Raw genomic sequence first — 18227 nt, forward strand, 5'->3', positions numbered from 1 at the left:
TTTGAGGAAGAATGGTCATGACCTACCTACCTTCATCGTCACAATGAAGCCAATGGGCAAAGATAAAGATTATATAACATAGTGCTACATCCCCTGTTAAGGCATCTCAAGTAGATGGCATAAGAATTGAAGTTCCAAAGAAAATGGATATTTTCGGTGGTTCATGTACTTGGGAAGGTGTGCTAGAGTAATGTGATGGATTTCACAAGCAAGATTTGAGAATGTTTGGGGTGTGGTGGTGACTCGTGAGTGGGAGGATGAGAAAAATGGCAAGTGAGGGGAGATGGTAGACGATACACACCAAGCCCCTTGGCTTGCCAAAGCCACAATTTTTTGGCAGGTAGGGGTCGATACACACCAAACACACCTGCTCGTAGCCAAGCAGTAAGGCTCCTGCCCATTTGTCACAAAGTGTCAGGTTCTAGCCTCGATAGCCGCATTGATAATAATCATAGGGTAGCCTTAGCAATGGTTCTACTTTGGCAAAGCTAAAATAGGGGAGTTTTTAAATTTCATAAAATCCAGATTTTTCTCATTGGCCTTTGTTAAAGCTGTTAGCTGAATAAATGAACGATTTTGGGTTCCTCTCTCTCTCTCTCTCTCTCAACTTCCCTCACTCCACCACTCGTCGCTAGCCCACCAACCCTTCGCCTCCCCATTCTCTCTCTTAGCTTCCCTCACTCCACCACTAGTCTCTCTCTTTCTCTCTCTCTTAGCTTCCCTCACTTCACCACTCATCCTTAGCCCCCCCCCTTTGCTTCCCCATTTATTTTGGGCAGGCCTATTGAATGACATGTTTCATTCATCTTGTTTTGATATTTGAGAGAGTGGTCGCGCGTAAATGGCGAACTCAACAAATTTTTTTGGGATGTGGCAGCACATCACTGTAGGAGAGGCTTCGAACCCTAGGGTCTGTAGAGACCTTGAGTTATATCGCTGAGAGCGGCTCAAACGAAAGCTCTAGAATTATGGAGATCGCAAACTTTCTTAAATCGGCTAATTCGTGCTTCGCAGCCTTAGGTTAACACCGCCATCCCGCTTTCCCTCCACAATAATTAATTAATTAATTAACAGGTAGCTTTCACCGATTGGGGGCGCGATTAAGAGAATGGAATGAGTCGGGCATTGAGATGGGATTTTGGGAGTGTATTTCTTGTCCAAGAGTGGACCGATGAAGTGAGAGGCTTGGAGATGTCTGTGGATGATGATAGGTGAAGGTGGCTCTAAGGAGGGTGTGAGGGTAACCAAGGGTAAGGGCGTTTACACACTTAGCTCACCGAGGGCATGCACAAGGTTCATGGACGGGCAAGATTGCCCACCCATTGCCCGCCCACGGTGGAGATGCATTCAATGAACGGGCAAGATCTGTGTCGATGATGATAGGTGAAGGTGGCTCTAAGGAGGGTGTGAGGGTAAAGGGGAAGGGAGTTTACACAAGTGGCTCACCAAGGGCATGCACAAGGTTCATGGACTTGCCTGCGCACGGTGGAGATGCATTCAATGAACAATGGGCGGGCTTCGGGGGCGCCGAAGGGGTGTAAAGTTTAAACACTCTAAGGCAAAGGTTAAGGCAAAAGGGGACTGCAGGTTATTGTACAATAAAAGTACTGACTTGGGTACAATAAAAGTACTGACGTGGGCAAATGCAACTGAGACAAGGCTTGCTTTCCGCCATAGCCAAACAAACAAAAAAAAAAAAGCTCCTCTTCCGCCATAGCCAGGACCTCCATTTCCATTCTTCATCTTCATCTCCATCTCCACCTCCATCTTCACCATCGCCATAGCCTCTCCTCCTCCCCTTTCTTCCATTCCCCTCCTCCCCTTCCTCTTTCCTTCCCTCCTTCGCCTTCTATCATCCCCTTCTTGGCACTCTCCCTTTCCCTCCTCCTTCCTCCCAGATCTTCTTCCCTTCCTTCTCATCCCTCCCTTCACCCTCTGCTTCCCTCCCTTTCATCGCACCCCTCGCCCTCTTCCATCTTAACACAGTTCTCGCCATTCCTTACATTTCATCAGAGCCGTCGTCGGCCCTCCTTTTGCCTGCGAAGCTCTTCTCATCGCACACCCGCCCCTGCCTGCGATGCTCGTCTGAGTTTTTCTAGGCTCGCGGAGCCTAGTTCCCTCCAAACAAGACTCTGGGTTTGCAACGAAAAACAAAAAAATTGTGGGTTTGCTCTGCGAGTTTCGCAAAGAGCTTCCTCTCCAAGTTTGCTCTGCAAAAGAGCATCTCGAAAGGAATGAAGAAACCGCAGCTGACGTTAGGAGTATCCACTACAGAGAGAAAGTGGTTGTTGCCTCTTGTCGCAAGCTCGCTGGTCTCACTAACCCTCGTGCTAGCTGCAACGGTCAGTCTTAGTGTTTCTCAGAGAGCCAAGTCATCGTTGTATCAGCTACTCAGTTTCAAGCAGGCTGATGAACGGCCTGAGCACTTTGTGGAAGCAGAGCTGGCTCAGTATCCAAGTGCAGTCATTCCTGCGCCACCGAGATTAGCCTACCTTATTTCGGGTACCAAAGGTGATTGCCAAAGAATGAAAAGAGTACTGCAAGCGCTCTACCATCCGAGAAATCAATATATATTGCATTTAGATCTAGAGGCACCTCCCAAGGAAAGAATTGATTTGGCAAGATACGTAAAACTGCATCGTACCTTCACTGAAGTAGGGAACGTGCATGTTATAGGGAAAGCCAATTTGATAACTTACAGGGGGCCGACCATGACAGCGTGTACGCTGCACGCCGCGGCAATTTTGCTAAAGAAAAGTCAAGACTGGGACTGGTTTATCAATCTCAGTGCTTCCGATTACCCTCTAGTATCCCAGGATGGTATGTTGCTCATCTGCAGTCGGGCGTGTCTATGTATGTCCAATCATCATCGCTTTAGAATAGTCAATTGATGTAAAACGCGTTAGTTTGGTGGTAGCTTATAAGCTGTCTGTTTTATTTTGTGGATAATTTCCTTTGAAAAAGGCATTAAAAAACTAAGGATGTCAAATACATAGAATTTATGCCCACCCTAAGATATATACTCCATCGGTCCAGGGACACCAAGGAGGCATACAATTTATTATTGATATTTTTTTGGATATGGCTGCCTGTGTCTGAGTGGGTATTAGAAGCTAATTGCGGTTATGAAATGCAGATTTGCTCCATGTCTTTTCATACCTCCCAAGAGACCTGAACTTTATCGAGCACACCAGTGACCTTGGCTGGAAGGAGTACGTTAAGAAGCTGGCTTTCTATTTTAATAAACTTTGGACTTTGGAGTATCCAAGCAAGTTTTACGGCATATGACAGGTGCTGATGCTGACTGATGTTCACTGTCTGTTTTTGGTGCTTGTGCAGATTTCAGAGGGCCAAGCCTATAATTATAGACCCTGGCCTGTATCTGTCAAAGAAGACTGACATATTCTGGGCTACCCAGCGGCGGCCAGTACCTAATGCGTTCAAATTGTTTCTAGGTATTTACATTCAAGCATGTGTAGTTTGTCATATAGAATAGTTAGTACTAGACGCTGACTAGAGGGGTGACAGATGGCATACTGGTGAATTTTACATGAGCTGGTTAGTCAATTTGCAGGCATGTAGTGGAAGGCCGTCTCGTTGCCTCATGGAATCACTTTTTTGTGTTTTGGGCAAGAGTGTGATAAGAGTGCAGCTTTCATTTCCTGGATCTGGAAGAGTGTGTGTATCTGCGCGTATGTGTTTTCACCTTTTGAAATGTTAAAAAAACCCCATTTTGCATTCCACAAAAAACACCTGGGCCGATGAGCAAGACCGATCTCTGGCTTCCAGTGTTTTGATGGAGTGCATCTAAAAGTTATTGCGAGAAACTTTTGCCATTCAAGCTTCACGAATACATTGTTGTTCTCATAATTGAAGACCCTAGGGAAGACGCCATGAAACTGGGCAATGGAATGAAGATGGCCATTGTCCATTGAGTTGGCAGATGTTTGTACTACTTGGCAGGTTTTTTTCGTTTTGGAGACCCTTCTTGAAATCGTAGCCCAAGTGGGCTATCGACCATCCCCATGCTTGAGAAATGATACCCCTAAAATGGGTCTTCTTGTCCTTAAGTTTGGTGGAGAAAAGTAGCCTTAACTTTGTTAAATTGTTATTTTCATAAATTAAACAAACACATTATTTATGTAAATCATGCCTTGCCATTTGACTTGATTAATAAAATGCCTTGCCATTTGATCTCGCAATCGAAAGATATGGGCTGTCAAAGTTTGGCGGTCAAGGCACACTTTTCCAAATTTTTTTGAATGCCATAGTTGCCTGGTATTTTCCCCCAAATGGAAACGAGCACCCAATTTCTAAGGTTCGCCCTTTAAAAAACCTTTGTTGTGGGGCTGATCCAATAAGGCCATCAGGTTCCTATTGGCGTCGGCAACTTTAGTTGCTCCCCAGCTGTAGTGGCAATTAGCTCATCATCTGCAGCCCATGCGGCCATTGTTGCAAATGCAGCTCCAACGGCAGTCCTTGCCACAGCTTTAGCTGAGTTGGGGTCTTTGCCCACCCTAACATGTTAATGCAACGTGATGTACAATATATACAAGGCACATCGAGAGTATCTACCTAATCAAAGAGAGAAAGGTGGACATTTGTGGTTCCAGATTCCATTAAGAATATCCCTGCCCTTCTCTATAAATGGACGCTCATGTGTGTGTGTGTGTGGCTGTGTGTTGTCACATGCATGCACCCTTGCACTTGGGTGCAAGGTGACACACTGGCTACATCGACAAGTGCATTATAGCTCCCAGATAGGAGATTTTGTCATATGCTGTGACCCCTTTGTGAGCCCTTGTCTAGGGACAGTCAGGGACAAGCTATGTAGGTCAGGCTCTCAGCCTTAGGTCAAGTCAGTAATTCAGTTCTTGTTCACTAGTACCCACTGGAGAACAGTAGGTTAAGTGTTTCCTTCTTGTAGGTTAGGTCTTAGCCTAGGTTAGGAGCCCCTTTAAGGGCCCCCAAAGGCTGGACAGGTAAGCAGGGAAGGCAGCCTGCAAAGGCTGCCCAAAAACTCCCCTAGCAAATGAGCCATGGAGGGCTTTTATAGGCTGGTTGTAGGCCAACCAGTCTGTAAAACAGACCGACTCAGTCGGCTGTTTACAGACTGGGTTGGCTCAGTTCCAGCCCTATAAAAGGGCCCCTTGGCTGACCTCTTTCCTCATTCAGTGCTCCAGCCTTCAGCTCTCCTACAGCTCCACTACAGCCTCCTTTTGCAGCCCCTGAGATCCTCAGATCTGGTCCTGCTCTAGCCTCAGTCCCTTGGCCATCAGTTCAGCCTGATCTGAAGGAGACCACGCAGCACAACAGTTGGAGGTTTGGACCAGCAAACTGAGAGAGGTTTGGACACTGTCTCCTCAGCTTTCTCAGCTCTCTTTTACAGTTTACACAGCTCACTCTCAGCTCTATATTTCAGTCATCTCTCAGTTCTCTCATAGGATCTATCACTCCTAGTTTTCACTCTCTCACTCACGCAGTAACCCTGCCTTCCGGTAGACAGCACAAGCCTCTTCCTTGCCTTGCAGAAGCATCCTACATCGTCAGTGTGGACAGTATCAAGGTCTCAGGTCTTGGGGTTTGCTATACGTGTGCACAGTGAGCTCTTTAGAAGCGCGTTCCGTGTTCTCTTGAAGAGTGTTCTTTGTATTTCTCAGTTCTCCAAGTATAAAGCAAATTCTCCCCTGATTGGGGGAGGGGGCCCTCAGTGGGTACAGGGACCCAATCGGTTGTCGACTCTACTCTCTCTCTATCCTCATCTCCTTTCTCTCGCTATGGTAAACAACGCTCATTCCTCGCTAAAGGTTTAAAGGTCTTGCTGTGAATTACACGATTAGATTACCATTGCATGTTACATTGGTATCAGAGCTTCGATCTGTATCCAGTTGGACTACCGCGAGTGTATGGTTGTGTTGAGATTCGGAAAGGACACACAATCAAGCACCATGGAAGGGTCAGGAAAAGATTTCAACTTCGAAGGCTTTGAAGAGGAGAAAGACCACCAACAAGATACGCTTCTGCCAAATGCTCAAGAAGTGATGGCGAATCTTTTAGAGCAGAATCGGGTCCTCCTACAGCAACTCAATGAACATTCATCCCAGCTGGAAGAAAGCAGAAGATAGCTGGACTAGACAAAACAACGCCTGGAGGAAAAAGAAGCGGAAAAGCCGCTGGAAGAAAGAGGAACCACAGATTTTGAAAAACTGCTCTTGTTGATGCGTAAGAAACGCAAAAATGAGGAGGCACTGCGACACGTAGAGCTCGCCCAGGCAGAGAGGCAACAAAAGCTAGACCGAGAGGCGATGCTTCTCCAACACAAACAAATGTTAGCTGCTATGCAGGCAAGTTTGAGCGTAGCAGCCGTTGCCGCCACCGCTTAGCCATCAACAAAAATACCACTCACTCAGTCCACTCCAAATTTTGTTAAGTATGATGGTAAGTGTGACCATTCAGGAATTTTGTAATTTATTCATTAATTTGTAGCTCATTTTCCGTTAGCGCGGATTCAAGATGAGCAAGATAAAGTCCACCTTGCAGCCCCTCATCTTACACGTGAGGCGGTGACTTGGTGGCAGCATTGGGCTGGTAAGCATATTGACCCAAAAACATTTAAGACGAATTTCGTTTGGGCAACGTTTGTGGCCAACCTCAAAGCCCGTTTTCTCCCACCTCAATATATGCTTAATCTGGAGGATGAGTTCGCTCGTCTCTCCCAGAATGGTTTGCCTGCGCTGACATACAGTAACAAGGTCATCATGCTAGCGCAACAGTTGGGCGTGACGAAGAGCGCATAAATGAAGCAATTCATTCGAGGATTGGACACGAACATGCGTTTTATCATTCGGAACTTCAACCCGCCGGATTACGAGTGAGCGCTGACTCTCGCACAAAATCAAGAGATAATGCTGAACGGGGGAAAGCCTAAGCAGGTCCAGAAAGATTCCAAAGCCTCGCAGCAGTCAAACAACACAGTGGGTAATGATTAGAAGAAGGACAATCAGTTCCAAAAGAAAGACGGTCAGGATTTTGGTCAAAAGAAGGAGTCTAAGCCAAAGATGAGTCCGGATGAGAAGGCTAAAGCGGGTATTATGGGAGGCTATCTATAGCCAGACAAGCATAAGCGATACGACCAAGAACATCGCTGCTTTCATTGCCACCACATCGTTGGGCATGGCAAGAAGGATTGTCTGAAGTGGCTTGCCGAAAAGGCTACGAAAGCACCTACTTCGTCCGTTGCCAATGTATTGGCTCTTCGAGCCCCGCCTCCATCCTCAGCTACGAATGCCATCCTTGCTTTGAACGCCGTTTCCACGGTGGTCTTTCAAGGTAAGAAGGAGGGCGACTTCTTAGATCAAAAGAAGGCGCTCATTCGAGCGTACGGCACAACTAACGGGCATCAGTTTATTGTCCTGTTCGATATGGGGAGTTCAGAAGATGCCATCTCCCCTCAGCTTTCCAAGACAGTGGGGTGCATCTTGATGCCTCATGAGCTTGTAGTGGACGGGTTTACACTCGGCTTGCACACACACATCACGCATAAGGCCATCCATTTCACTTTTCCAGTTCAGAAGGCCATGTTTACGCAGGATTTTATATTGACTCCTTTGATGGGGTGTGACATGATCCTCGGGATTCAGTGGTTCCGTGAGCATGTTCCGACGTCTGATTGGCGGCAGGATACCTTCACGATTGTGAAAGGTTTACCTGAGCCCGTTGTGATACGCGGTGATTAGAGCATACCAGGGATTTCGTTGATCTCTCATATTCAAGCAGGTCGCGCCGCCCGCAAGGGTGCCATGTGTGCACTTGTCTATGTCCAGTGCCAAATCACTGCAGTTCAAGCCCCTCCTCCGATGGGGCAAGTAATGGTGGATCTACTCCAAGAGTTTAAAGACAACATGCTCCGGGACGATTTGCCACCCCAGTTGTCTTCCAATCGACCGGAAGACCATCGCATCGATCTATTTCCGGACTCGACACCTGCAAGTAAGTTCCCTTATTGACTTTCAAAGTCTATGGAGCGGGAGTTAGAGCAGCAATTGTCTCAATTACTGCGCGCAGGGTTTATTAGACCTTCTTCTTCAGCTTTTGCTGCACCCATTCTATTTGTGGCAAAGAAGGATAAGTCCCCACGACTATGTGTCGACTACAAAGCACTCAACAAGCTTACAGCAGTATGCAACAAGTTTCCTATGCCCCGCATCGAGTACATCTTGGAAAGACTCAATGGTATAAGAATTTTTTCAAAGATGACCTCAAGAGTGGCTACCATGAAGTCCGGATTTTTGAAGTTGACATCCCAAAGACAGCTTTCCGAATTGAGCAAGCTCATTACGAGTTTGTTGTCATGCCCTTTGGTCTGAAGAATGCACCACCAACATTCAACCACCAACATTCAACAAGATGATGTCCCAGGTATTCGCAGAGTATATTGGGAAGTGTCTGTTCATCTTTCTCGATGATATCCTTATCTTTTCTGCGACAGTCGAGCAGCATATTAAGGATGTGCGATGTGTCCTACAGTTATTACGTGATAATCAACTATATCTCAACGCAAAGAAAAGTGAATTCGGATTGCTGAAAATTTAGTATTTGGGCTACATCATTAGTGCTCAAGGGATTCCCTGAGAAGATCCAAGCTATTACAAGTTGGGCTGTCTCCATGACAGCCCAGGAGATCCGCTCCTTTGTGGGTTTGTGCCAAGCATACAGCTCGCACATGGAGGGTTTCTTAACATACGCATCCTCTCTTACAGATTTACTCAAGAGGGTAAAGACACGCAAACAAAAAGTTCAAGTCACAGGCAAAGCTTTGCAGGCTTTCCACGACTTGCGACAGTTGGCCACGACAGCACCAATTATGAAGATTGCCTCTTGGGATGATCCATTTCTGGTAATCACAAATGCTAGCAATGTGGCCATAGGGGCAGTTTTACAGCAAGAGGATAGGCCCATGGCATACTACAGCAGAAAGCTTAACGATGCCAAAAAGAACTATTCAGTGTATGATAGAGAGCTCCTCGGTGTCATCCAGGCATTAAAACATTGGAAGCCTTTCCTATACGGGCGGACTTTCACGGTGAAGACATATCACCAAGTTCTTAAGAGGCTTCAGACAATGCCTACTACACAATGGAGCGATTGGCAGCAGCGGTGGAGCCAAATATTCCAGCAGTTTGGGGGAATGATCAAGTACGTTCTCGGAAAAAACAACAGACGCTCTCAGTCGAAAAGGTTCCATCCAACCATTGAGTAGGCCACTGTGCTCGAAATCAAAGGAAAGGATCTTGATAGCATGAAGGCACAGTACGCGGAGTCAGCAGAGTTTGGCACGCAGTTCCAGATGGCCACGACACTTGCTCTAGGCCATTACTCATTAGAGGACGGTTGGCTTTTCTATAAGAAAAGATTATGTGTACTTAAAGACAAATGGCAGTTGCTTCTTCATGATGCCTATGATGTCCTTATCGGTGGTCACAGAGGTATCAACGGGACTTTAGAGAAGTTAGAGCGCTATTTCTATTGGCCAAAGATGCGGAAGGACGTATATGGCTATGCGCAGAGTTGTTAAATATGCCAAAAGGTCAAGGCTTCCCACAAGAAAGCGGCAGGCTTACTTATGCCATTGCCAATCTGGGACGGTCTTTTTCCGGACATAGGTATGGATTTCGTAGGGCCACTTCTACTAATGCTTGTCGCTTTAGTTAATATTGTTTGCTCATTCCCTGCAAACAAACGGCCAGTGTTGAACTTGTAGCTCGTTTGCTTATCAAGTATTGGTATCCCATTGGAGGGTTGCCAAAGACCATCACATCCGATAGGGACTCAAGGTTTACGTCTAACTTTTAGCGAGCCTTGTTTGATAATGTTGGTACTAATCTGTAGATGTCCAGCGCTTTCCATCCGCAATCGAACGGCGAGACGAAAAAGTATAATGGTATGGCATTTGATATTTTGAAATCATATTGTCATGATGCTCAGGGAAAGTGGGAGAAGTTTCTTCCGCTTGTGCAGGCCATTCTGAATGATACCTATTCTTCGAGTATTGGTCGCACACCTTATGAAGTGGCGTTTGGACGGCGATTTACCTCACTGCTCACCCGGATGGTGTCTCCATCTCTTGAAGCCAACAAAACCACCGAATCAATGGCAGAGATTACGGAGTCCATGAAAGGTCGCATCGCCAAAGCTCAAGCATCGTATACGCGCAAGGCTAACAAGTCCAGATGAGATGTCCAGTATAAAGAGGGTCAATGGGTGTATTTATGCATTATCAAGCAAAGATTGAAGCAAGTGGGCAAGCGATGCCTTAAGCTATCCTTCAGGTTCTTCGGACCATTTTCTATTATTTAAAAGATCAACGATGTCTCAATGAAGTTACGCCTACCAGATAATTGGACTATGCACAATGTGTTTTATGTAGCTTGGTTGAAGGCATATTTTGGACCTCCTCTTTTAGAGATTTTCGATGAGCAACAACTTGAAGTTCTTAATGAAGCCAAAGTTTTGAAGAGTGCCGCCGTGAGGTTTAAGAGGCCCGTGAGTGTTTCAAGGAGACGATGTCAAAGAGAGCTTGTCGACCAGTAAAACGTGCAGCTGAACGAGCATTATTTGTGGTGCCAAAGGAGCTTTGAAGACCTCACAACAACGGGCAGAGATGGAGACGATCTTCAATTGACATTTTGGCAGAAGTTTGTTTCATTGAGCTCTTAAATTTGTAAGATGGAGACCTATAAGACAGAAAAGGGAAGGGTGTTGGAGAGGTGATCCTCCTAGGAGTGGTAGCAAGACTAAGGTATGATTGGGTGTTACGTGTTGGCCGACAATTGGTGATTGGACCATACGTGAAGCGAGATGTGATTGGAGCTTTGAGCAACTAGTTGACACTTGACGACATGGTAAGAAGCAACTAGACGTTGCATAAGAGGCGGTGCATGGCGGTGAACCCTGGCAACTACAAAACATTGTCTCCACGATGAAGTACATCTCTTTGTCGATGCCGTGTGCGCGTAGGTGTCTTGTATGAGCAGCTGTTCTATAGGGTCTTTAGAGAGTTTTTCAATCTTGTGTCTTCATAGTTGTAAGCCGAAAATCCGAGTATGGGTGATGCAATAGTCTATTGACCTTCTCTGAGATAATAGAAGTGTTTTGGTTTTGGTATTGTGTCGCAATTGCTCATCTCTCCATTATTTTGGTGTTTTGCAGCATCTTGTGGTCGTTTACATCGTATGATACTCGCATGTAATCAAATAGCCATCAATTGTCTCTTTTGAGTATTGGCCTATCATCCACACAAATAAAACTTGATGATGACCACCCCATCATCTCACATTGTTTGGGAGGAGCTCGTTTCCCAACCAAATTTTAGGTTCCCACTTGTGAGTGCTGGTCGGTGCCAGCAATCGTGGATTTCCTTGGTGGTTGCAATCATGTTCTATTAATGAGAATGGGATAGCCTTTGAAGCTTTCTTCATATCCATTCATTAGGAGAGAAATGGACTCTGCATCATTAGGATTCGATTAGGGAATGGGTGAATTTGTTATTCCTCAGGCTAATGAGATGTTGTTAGAGGCTATAAAAGCAAGCTATGGGTCGTATTGTTATTTTAAAATCTTCCCCCCTCATATTTTGAGGGTGTGGATGCGTGTGTCCTTCATCCAATGGCAGTGAGTAGTCTCCTAAGAGATCTAGGATCTTATTCAAATGCGTGTGTTGTATGCTTTAACTCCAAAACCTTATCCAAGGGCACACCTTGGCACCTATAGCCTGTCCTTAGCTCCTAGACCTCATTCAAGGTGTGTGTTTGGTGCCTATTTCCAGCCATTGGATCTCCCTTCGATCCAATGGCAAAGCATAGTGAAAGGGGGGGGGGGGGGGCAGCGGTATGTAGCATTAAATGAGGGTAGGGTGCTTGTTCACATGATGCCATGCATGGAAGGAGAGAGGATAGAACTGGGGTATCCTATTACAACACAATATGACCATTGGATCATGCATAGATTCAACACTATCTATACATACACCACCTTCATGATGCAAGGAGGCACTATCTATGGCTATGATGAACCTATTTGATTGTCTTGCATCCACCATTGATATTCACATATCCAACTTCCACCATGATTTTGGAAGCTCCTTCACTTTAATGGACTTGTAAAAAAGGGTTAAATTTAGTACTGGGGCATCTTTTTGCATCAATAACAGAGGATTGTAAATGCTTGAGCCTCCTTGTTGGTCTTCCTAATCACTTGATTAGAACCATCTAAGCTAAAGTGCCCTTTTCAACTTCAATCCCCTTTAATGACATCGTGCATACCATTTGCAACTGCATTGAACCCCACGACTACACGCAGAGATCATATAGTCTATTGATTGCTTATCTCAGTAGAAAAGAGAAGGGTGAGTTATTGGAGCGCCCAACTCACAACGAATTTTGTAAACCCAACGAATTCTTGGGTTTTCACACCATCCAAAAACACCATCAGCTTTGGGGCATCATTTGTTGTCAGCTACTCTCAGTCCAGTGAGACACACTCTGATGCTTCTAGAATGGTAGGTGCAAAAGAGGTGGCAGCAATGGAAATAGAAGAGGTGGAGGTCAGTGACATTGGAGGAGCAATGGATGAGGCTTTGGCAGTGAAGGGTTCCTTTTTGGACCACTGCTTCACTAGTTTGAGAGTGTCATGACTCACTCCAGGGCTGAGACTTGTGGTAGGGTCGTCTCAAATCAATCCTTCTTGAGAAATGCAATAGAGATTCTTAGAAACCCAGATTGTGTTGTGCTTTGATAATGATGAGATGGTCATATCTGCTTCCTTTACTAGGTTTGATGATTTTTTGTTCTATGTTCATGTCTCATTTTGTTGCCTTCTATTTTTTTGTATATAGTTTCCTGTTCTTATTTAGCTTGAATGTTGTCTCTGATTTGGTCAATTTCATATAGAGGTTTGGAATTGATTTGTGCTTTCTTGTGTTCCAAAGACACAGCTCTTGTTTAGGGATTTTTGTGGGTTGCAAGGTGCCATGCATAATTGTAACTATGTATTCTTTATGGTGATACAGGGTCAGCTTGGGTGACGTTGACGAGAAACTTTATTGAGTATTGTGTTTGGGGTTGGGACAATCTCCCTCGAATAGTACTCATGTACTACGCTAATTTCGTTTCATCTCCTGAAGGTTATTTTCACACAGTCATTTGCAACACAAGAGAGTTCCGAAATACGACAGTCAATCATGACTTGCATTACATTGCATGGGATACTCCTCCCAAGCAACATCCACTGTCCTTGGGTTTAAAAGATTTTGATAACATGAAGAGCAGTGGTGCTGCTTTCGCAAGGAAGTTTGAGAGGGATGACCCAGTGCTTGATAAAATTGACAGAGAACTACTTGGGCGTAGTGGTGATTATATTACTCCTGGTGGTTGGTGTATTGGTAGTAACATGGACGGGAAAGATCCCTGTGAAGAGAAAGGGGATTCTTCTGTGCTGAGACCTGGGCCCGGGGCTAAGAGATTTGAAGGTTTGGTTTTAAAGCTTCTAGCTCCTGAATCCTTCAGAGCAAATCAGTGCAGTTCCAGCTGATCAGATGGGAAAGAACTTTGTAAATATGAAATAGTGGATGTCTGCAACCAGTTTGTAGATCTTTGCGGTTGAGGAAATCCAAACAAGAACGTTGGAAAACCTCTCTGAGTGGTTTATTCTGAGATTGCTGAGCATCCACGACACATAAGTTTCTTGGTCTTAAACCTGCACTGCTGTTATTATTGTAAAGAAGCTGAGCGAATTCTGCTGCATTGGGCAATGTACACATCGCACTCACAGGTAAAATAATACAGGGAGCTTCTTATAATTTCAGTATTCTAAGGCCATTTGTTGTCTATGAAGACTCTGGCGTCACAGATGTGCTTGAAGGCCCTGTTTTGTTAGAGGCTGTTTCTTGCTCCAAATAGCTGATAGCGAAGCTGTAGCTTACGACTGAACTCTGCCAACTGTTTATGTATGATCAATTTTGTTCCCTAGCTCACCAGGGACTACGCGAAATAGATCTTTCTCTCGCTGTCGGCATCTAACAGGCAAACTATGTTCCCAAGGTCGTGTCTTCAAGAAAGGCATGTCCATTTGGATGTTTTTGTGTCTGGCTATAATGTTATACTACTCTCTCTCTCTCTCTCTCTCTCTTTTGGTTTTTTTTTTGTTTCTTTTTTTTGGAAGGGGGAAGCAAGGTGGATTGCAGCTGGTGTGACAAGATGCAGATGCTTGTTTTTCTGTTTAATGAATTTATTCTGTTATGTCAGCAATCATAGACTGTGTTGTGCAGGACAGTTTTTTGGCAAATAAATGCTAACATTGATCAATAATATTTCATGGAAGTTCATTAAGACAAATACTGGTTTGTCATGAATATGATATCCCTTCTCCTAGACGTCACCTGATTATTGTGTGGGACACATGCATGCACAGCACGTAGGTTCTTGGTTTATGTTGCTGGGTGGATTTGTTAGTCTTAGATATTAGTTGAGGGGGATTCTTGTCTGTTTTGTTGTTGTAAATGTTTGTTGATTATTGGCTTCATCATGGGCTGTGTTTTGAGTGTCAGGATCCACCATGCTGATGAGGAGAGAGCTTGTGCTTAAAGTCTTAGGTCCCTCTACTTGTTATTATAATTGGCATTAAACCAGAAAGTATTGTTGTGAGTTAGCTTCCATTCCCTCTTTGGCATCTAGATATCTGTGCCTTGATTTGGATTCTTTTGTTTGTCCTTGCTCCTAGTAGACAGGCATGTTCATTTCTTTGAGGGTCGATGTCTTTGTCGAGTTGCTTTGCATAATTTGTTGGTTGGTATTTGAGTTGGTGATATTGCATTATTGTGATGGGATAGCTAAGCTTGGAGTCTGTCTTTGACATCAACAATTTGAAGAATAGATGTGTCAACACATAAACTTAACCCTCCAGGAAACATGAGGAAACATGCTTTTTGTCACATATTGCTAAACATCTTGCAGTTCTTGCCATCCAAATGTCCACCAAAGAAACCACCCCTCGGTCTTGTACTACAATGGCTTTAGTAGCCAACTCATCTGTCCTTTGATTTTCTTTTCTATTTATATGAATAAACTTGCAAAAATCAAATTGATTACATAGTGCCATAGCCTCTTGATTAAGCTCCTTCAAATGAGGACTTATTGTCTTGTAATGCCCTTGCATTTGCTTTATAATAAGCTGAGAATCTCCTCTTACTTTAAATTATTTAACTTGACTTTGAAGATAATCCTCTAAATCAAGAATCAAAATATTATACTCAGCTGCATTGTTAGTTGTGGTACCCAGAAGCTTTTGTTCATACTTCTTGATCTTCAGAATTCATCAAGATCATCCCTTCGGTTCCTTCTTGGTGTGAAGGACTAACAATCCCATCAAAATATAAGACAAAAGCTATTAGTGGTGTTGCTCTTTCATCATTAATGTTCTTATATTTCTTTTCTTCTCTTAGATCTTGTTGTCCTATGAGCAAATTTGCCATAGTGGACTACTGGTATTTTCAATGATAAAAGAGAAAGAAAACTCTTGAAGCTCTGAAAATCATTTTGCAAATCATTCCCTAGGATTAGGCTTACGAACTAGATATGCTAATATAGACTGAGAGGTAGGGAAGAAAAAAGATTGAGGTAATAAATAGGAGCGAAAATATCAAAGAGAGGGCTTGTTGCTCCATTTCTTCATACCTTGTTTCCATCTTTGTAAGTTGTCGGTTGGCATAATAGATGGGTTGCATTCTACTTGCCTTTTCTTTTTGTAGCAATTCAGTACCAGCTGAATGCAAAGATACACTTGGATTTACATAAAAGTCTTGAGATCAATTAGGGGGCTTCAATATTGGGTCCTTACTCATGGTCTCCCTAAGTTGTTGAAAAGACTCTTATTGCTCCATACCCCATTGAAAAGAAACTCTTGTTCTTGTCAACAAGTTCATGGGATGCACTATTTGTGAAATCATCACAAAAGTGTTGATAATACTTGCTCTTTTCTAGAATTCTGTGAACACCAGTGACACTCTCAGGACTTGGCAATGCCATGATTGCTTGAATCTTGTTAGGATCCATTTGTAGGTGTTCTTTAGACACAATATGCCCCAACAAGATTACTTCATTAATCCTAGCTAAAGCCATCTTTAACTTCTCCATGTGATCTAGTAAGGATCTTTGAAATGTAGCTGGTGCATTGGTCAACCCAAAAGGTATCACTCTATAAGCAAAAACTCCCCAAGGTGTAATAAATGATGTTTTCTTTTGATCTTCCTCCCGAATACGAATTTGAAAGTACCAAGAATACCCATCACATACAAAATACATCTCATGCCCTGCTACTTGGTCTAGTATTTCATCTTGGAATGGCAAAGGAAAATGATCCCTCTTAGTGCATGTAGTCAAAGGACGAAAGTCCACACAAACACGCCACTTATTTCCTTTCTTTGGTGTGACAACTACATGAGATATCCATTCTGAATCATCAATAGGAAAGATGAATCCCGCCTCAAGTACTTGTGTTACCTCTTTCTTTAGTGCCTCAGCTTGGATCACTCCCAATCGCCTCAAGGATTGCATAATTGGCTTGCTTTCTGGCTTTAACTCAATCTTTTGCTTCAGAAGAGAGACGGATCGAACCTGTGAATAGCTTGTTGCAAAGAGATATGGGAAATCATCTAACATATCCAAGTACTGGAGCTTCTCACTATCTGGATAGAGAATCACCAAGAAGCTCTTCATTGCGTTGGTGTCGTTTAGTGTGCTCCACATCCTCCACATGAAGTGTCTCTACAAGATCTTCTTGCACCACCACCTTGTTCATTCCTGACTCGTCCCGATCAACACCAAGACAAAGACCAAAGGCCATTCCTTCCACCTCACCCTCTGAGCTGGACTCCTCGGAGCTACATCCTGTCTCTTCTTCTTCATCGGTTAAGTCAGAGCTTGAACACTTTGATGTTGAAGACTCCTAATTGACAACTTCCTTTTTGCGACTTCTGATGTTGTAGTGTACCTTCTTATCATTTCCCTGCAAAATCAATTCTCCACCAATATCCCACTTTTGAACAGCTTTCACCTTGCATAGCCAAGGCCTTCCCAAAATCAATGGATAGGCACGTGCATATGGCTTGGTAGGGATCACCTGAAAAGTTGTCGGCACAAAAATTCCACATACATCCACTTCTAGATTCTTCACAACTCCAAAGGGCTTTACCCTAGTATTGTCAGCCAATTTGATGCGATAAGGAGAGGTAGTACTAGAGTATTTTAAATCAGCATCTATCATGGTCTTCTCACTCATGACATTAATTGATGCACCTCCATCAATGTAAACATTAGAAATCACTTGACTATCAATGATCACATCAACCACAGGTACATCATTCACCAACATCTATATCTACCTTTTTAATAACAGGAATGGCACTTTTCTTCTTTTTCTTCTTTAACACTCCTGTGCTTGCTAGCTTTTTCCATTCCTTTCGTAGTTTTGGAGACAAAGCAAGTAATTGACCAAAGGTGATATGAGCTTCCTTTTCTTTAAGGTCAAACAATAAGTCATAGCTGCCAATGCCTTGTCCTAAAGAAAAGTCTGATTGGCTAATTCTCATTCTAGATGCCCTCTTTTTCTTAATACGACGTTCCTCTTCCTGATGTTCCTCATCTACTTCTTCCTTGCTTTCTTCTTCTTCTTTTGCTTTACCACGCTCCCGTTTAGCCATCATTACCTCTCTTTCCTCATCCCTTGAAGAAGCTTCTAACAAGGATACTTGTTTTTCTTCTTTCTTTCTCAATCTAGGACACTTGGGGTGATACTGACCTTTTTCATTACATTCATAGCAAGTGACCCCACTCTTATCTTGAAGCCTATCCTCACTCTTTGGTGCTCTAGGTTGTCGTGCATTAACCAAATGCAATTTCAAATCGGCAAACTCTGCCATCAATTGGGAGATATTATGATCTAACTTAGAGGACTTTGGTACCTGAGGAGTGCCCATTACCTCCACCTTATAAGTTGAAGCTGTTGAAGACACAAAAGAGGATTCGATCTTTAGAGAAGCTTCTTTCTTGGTCACAATGCGAAGTGCAAATGATGAAGAGTACAATATCTTGAAGCTGTTATGTACACTTCCAATTGTGACAATGATGATTCTTGAATGCATGTATACACAATGTTTTCATGGTGCTGGTTGGTCA

At 43.8% G+C, this 18227-nt stretch overlaps 1 protein-coding gene across 2 annotated transcripts; it reads left to right on the forward strand.

Annotated features, from left to right (window-relative positions):
* The first annotated feature begins 1655 nt into the window (after positions 1-1655).
* On the forward strand, positions 1656-13860 carry LOC147900001 (beta-glucuronosyltransferase GlcAT14B-like). Of its 2 annotated transcripts, none has more exons than XM_087376729.1 (4): positions 1656-2820; positions 3137-3212; positions 3340-3455; positions 13067-13860. In XM_087376729.1, exons 1-4 carry the CDS (start codon positions 2235-2237, stop codon positions 13585-13587), a joined length of 1299 nt encoding a protein of 432 aa, XP_087232855.1. In that variant the 5' UTR covers positions 1656-2234; the 3' UTR covers positions 13588-13860. The 2 variants fall into 2 exon arrangements, with proteins under 2 accessions (XP_087232855.1, XP_087232856.1); XM_087376730.1 differs by having other exon boundaries at positions 13181-13860.
* Positions 13861-18227: the final 4367 nt, after the last annotated feature.

This window comes from Dipteris shenzhenensis, chromosome 7, assembly GCF_047967505.1.
Source record: "Dipteris shenzhenensis isolate YYH24624 ecotype China chromosome 7, Dip_SZ_1.0, whole genome shotgun sequence".
In the NCBI taxonomy this organism is placed as follows: domain Eukaryota; kingdom Viridiplantae; phylum Streptophyta; class Polypodiopsida; order Gleicheniales; family Dipteridaceae; genus Dipteris; species Dipteris shenzhenensis.

Bases quoted from the DNA above. Each gene is read 5' to 3' on its own strand.
- LOC147900001 (XM_087376729.1), top strand. From the start codon at position 2,235: ATGAAGAAACCGCAGCTGACGTTAGGAGTATCCACTACAGAGAGAAAG. The intron at 3,213-3,339 runs GTACGTTAAGAA...GTGCTTGTGCAG, and splicing joins AGTGACCTTGGCTGGAAGGA to ATTTCAGAGGGCCAAGCCTA. The intron at 3,456-13,066 runs GTATTTACATTC...ATGGTGATACAG, and splicing joins TGCGTTCAAATTGTTTCTAG to GGTCAGCTTGGGTGACGTTG.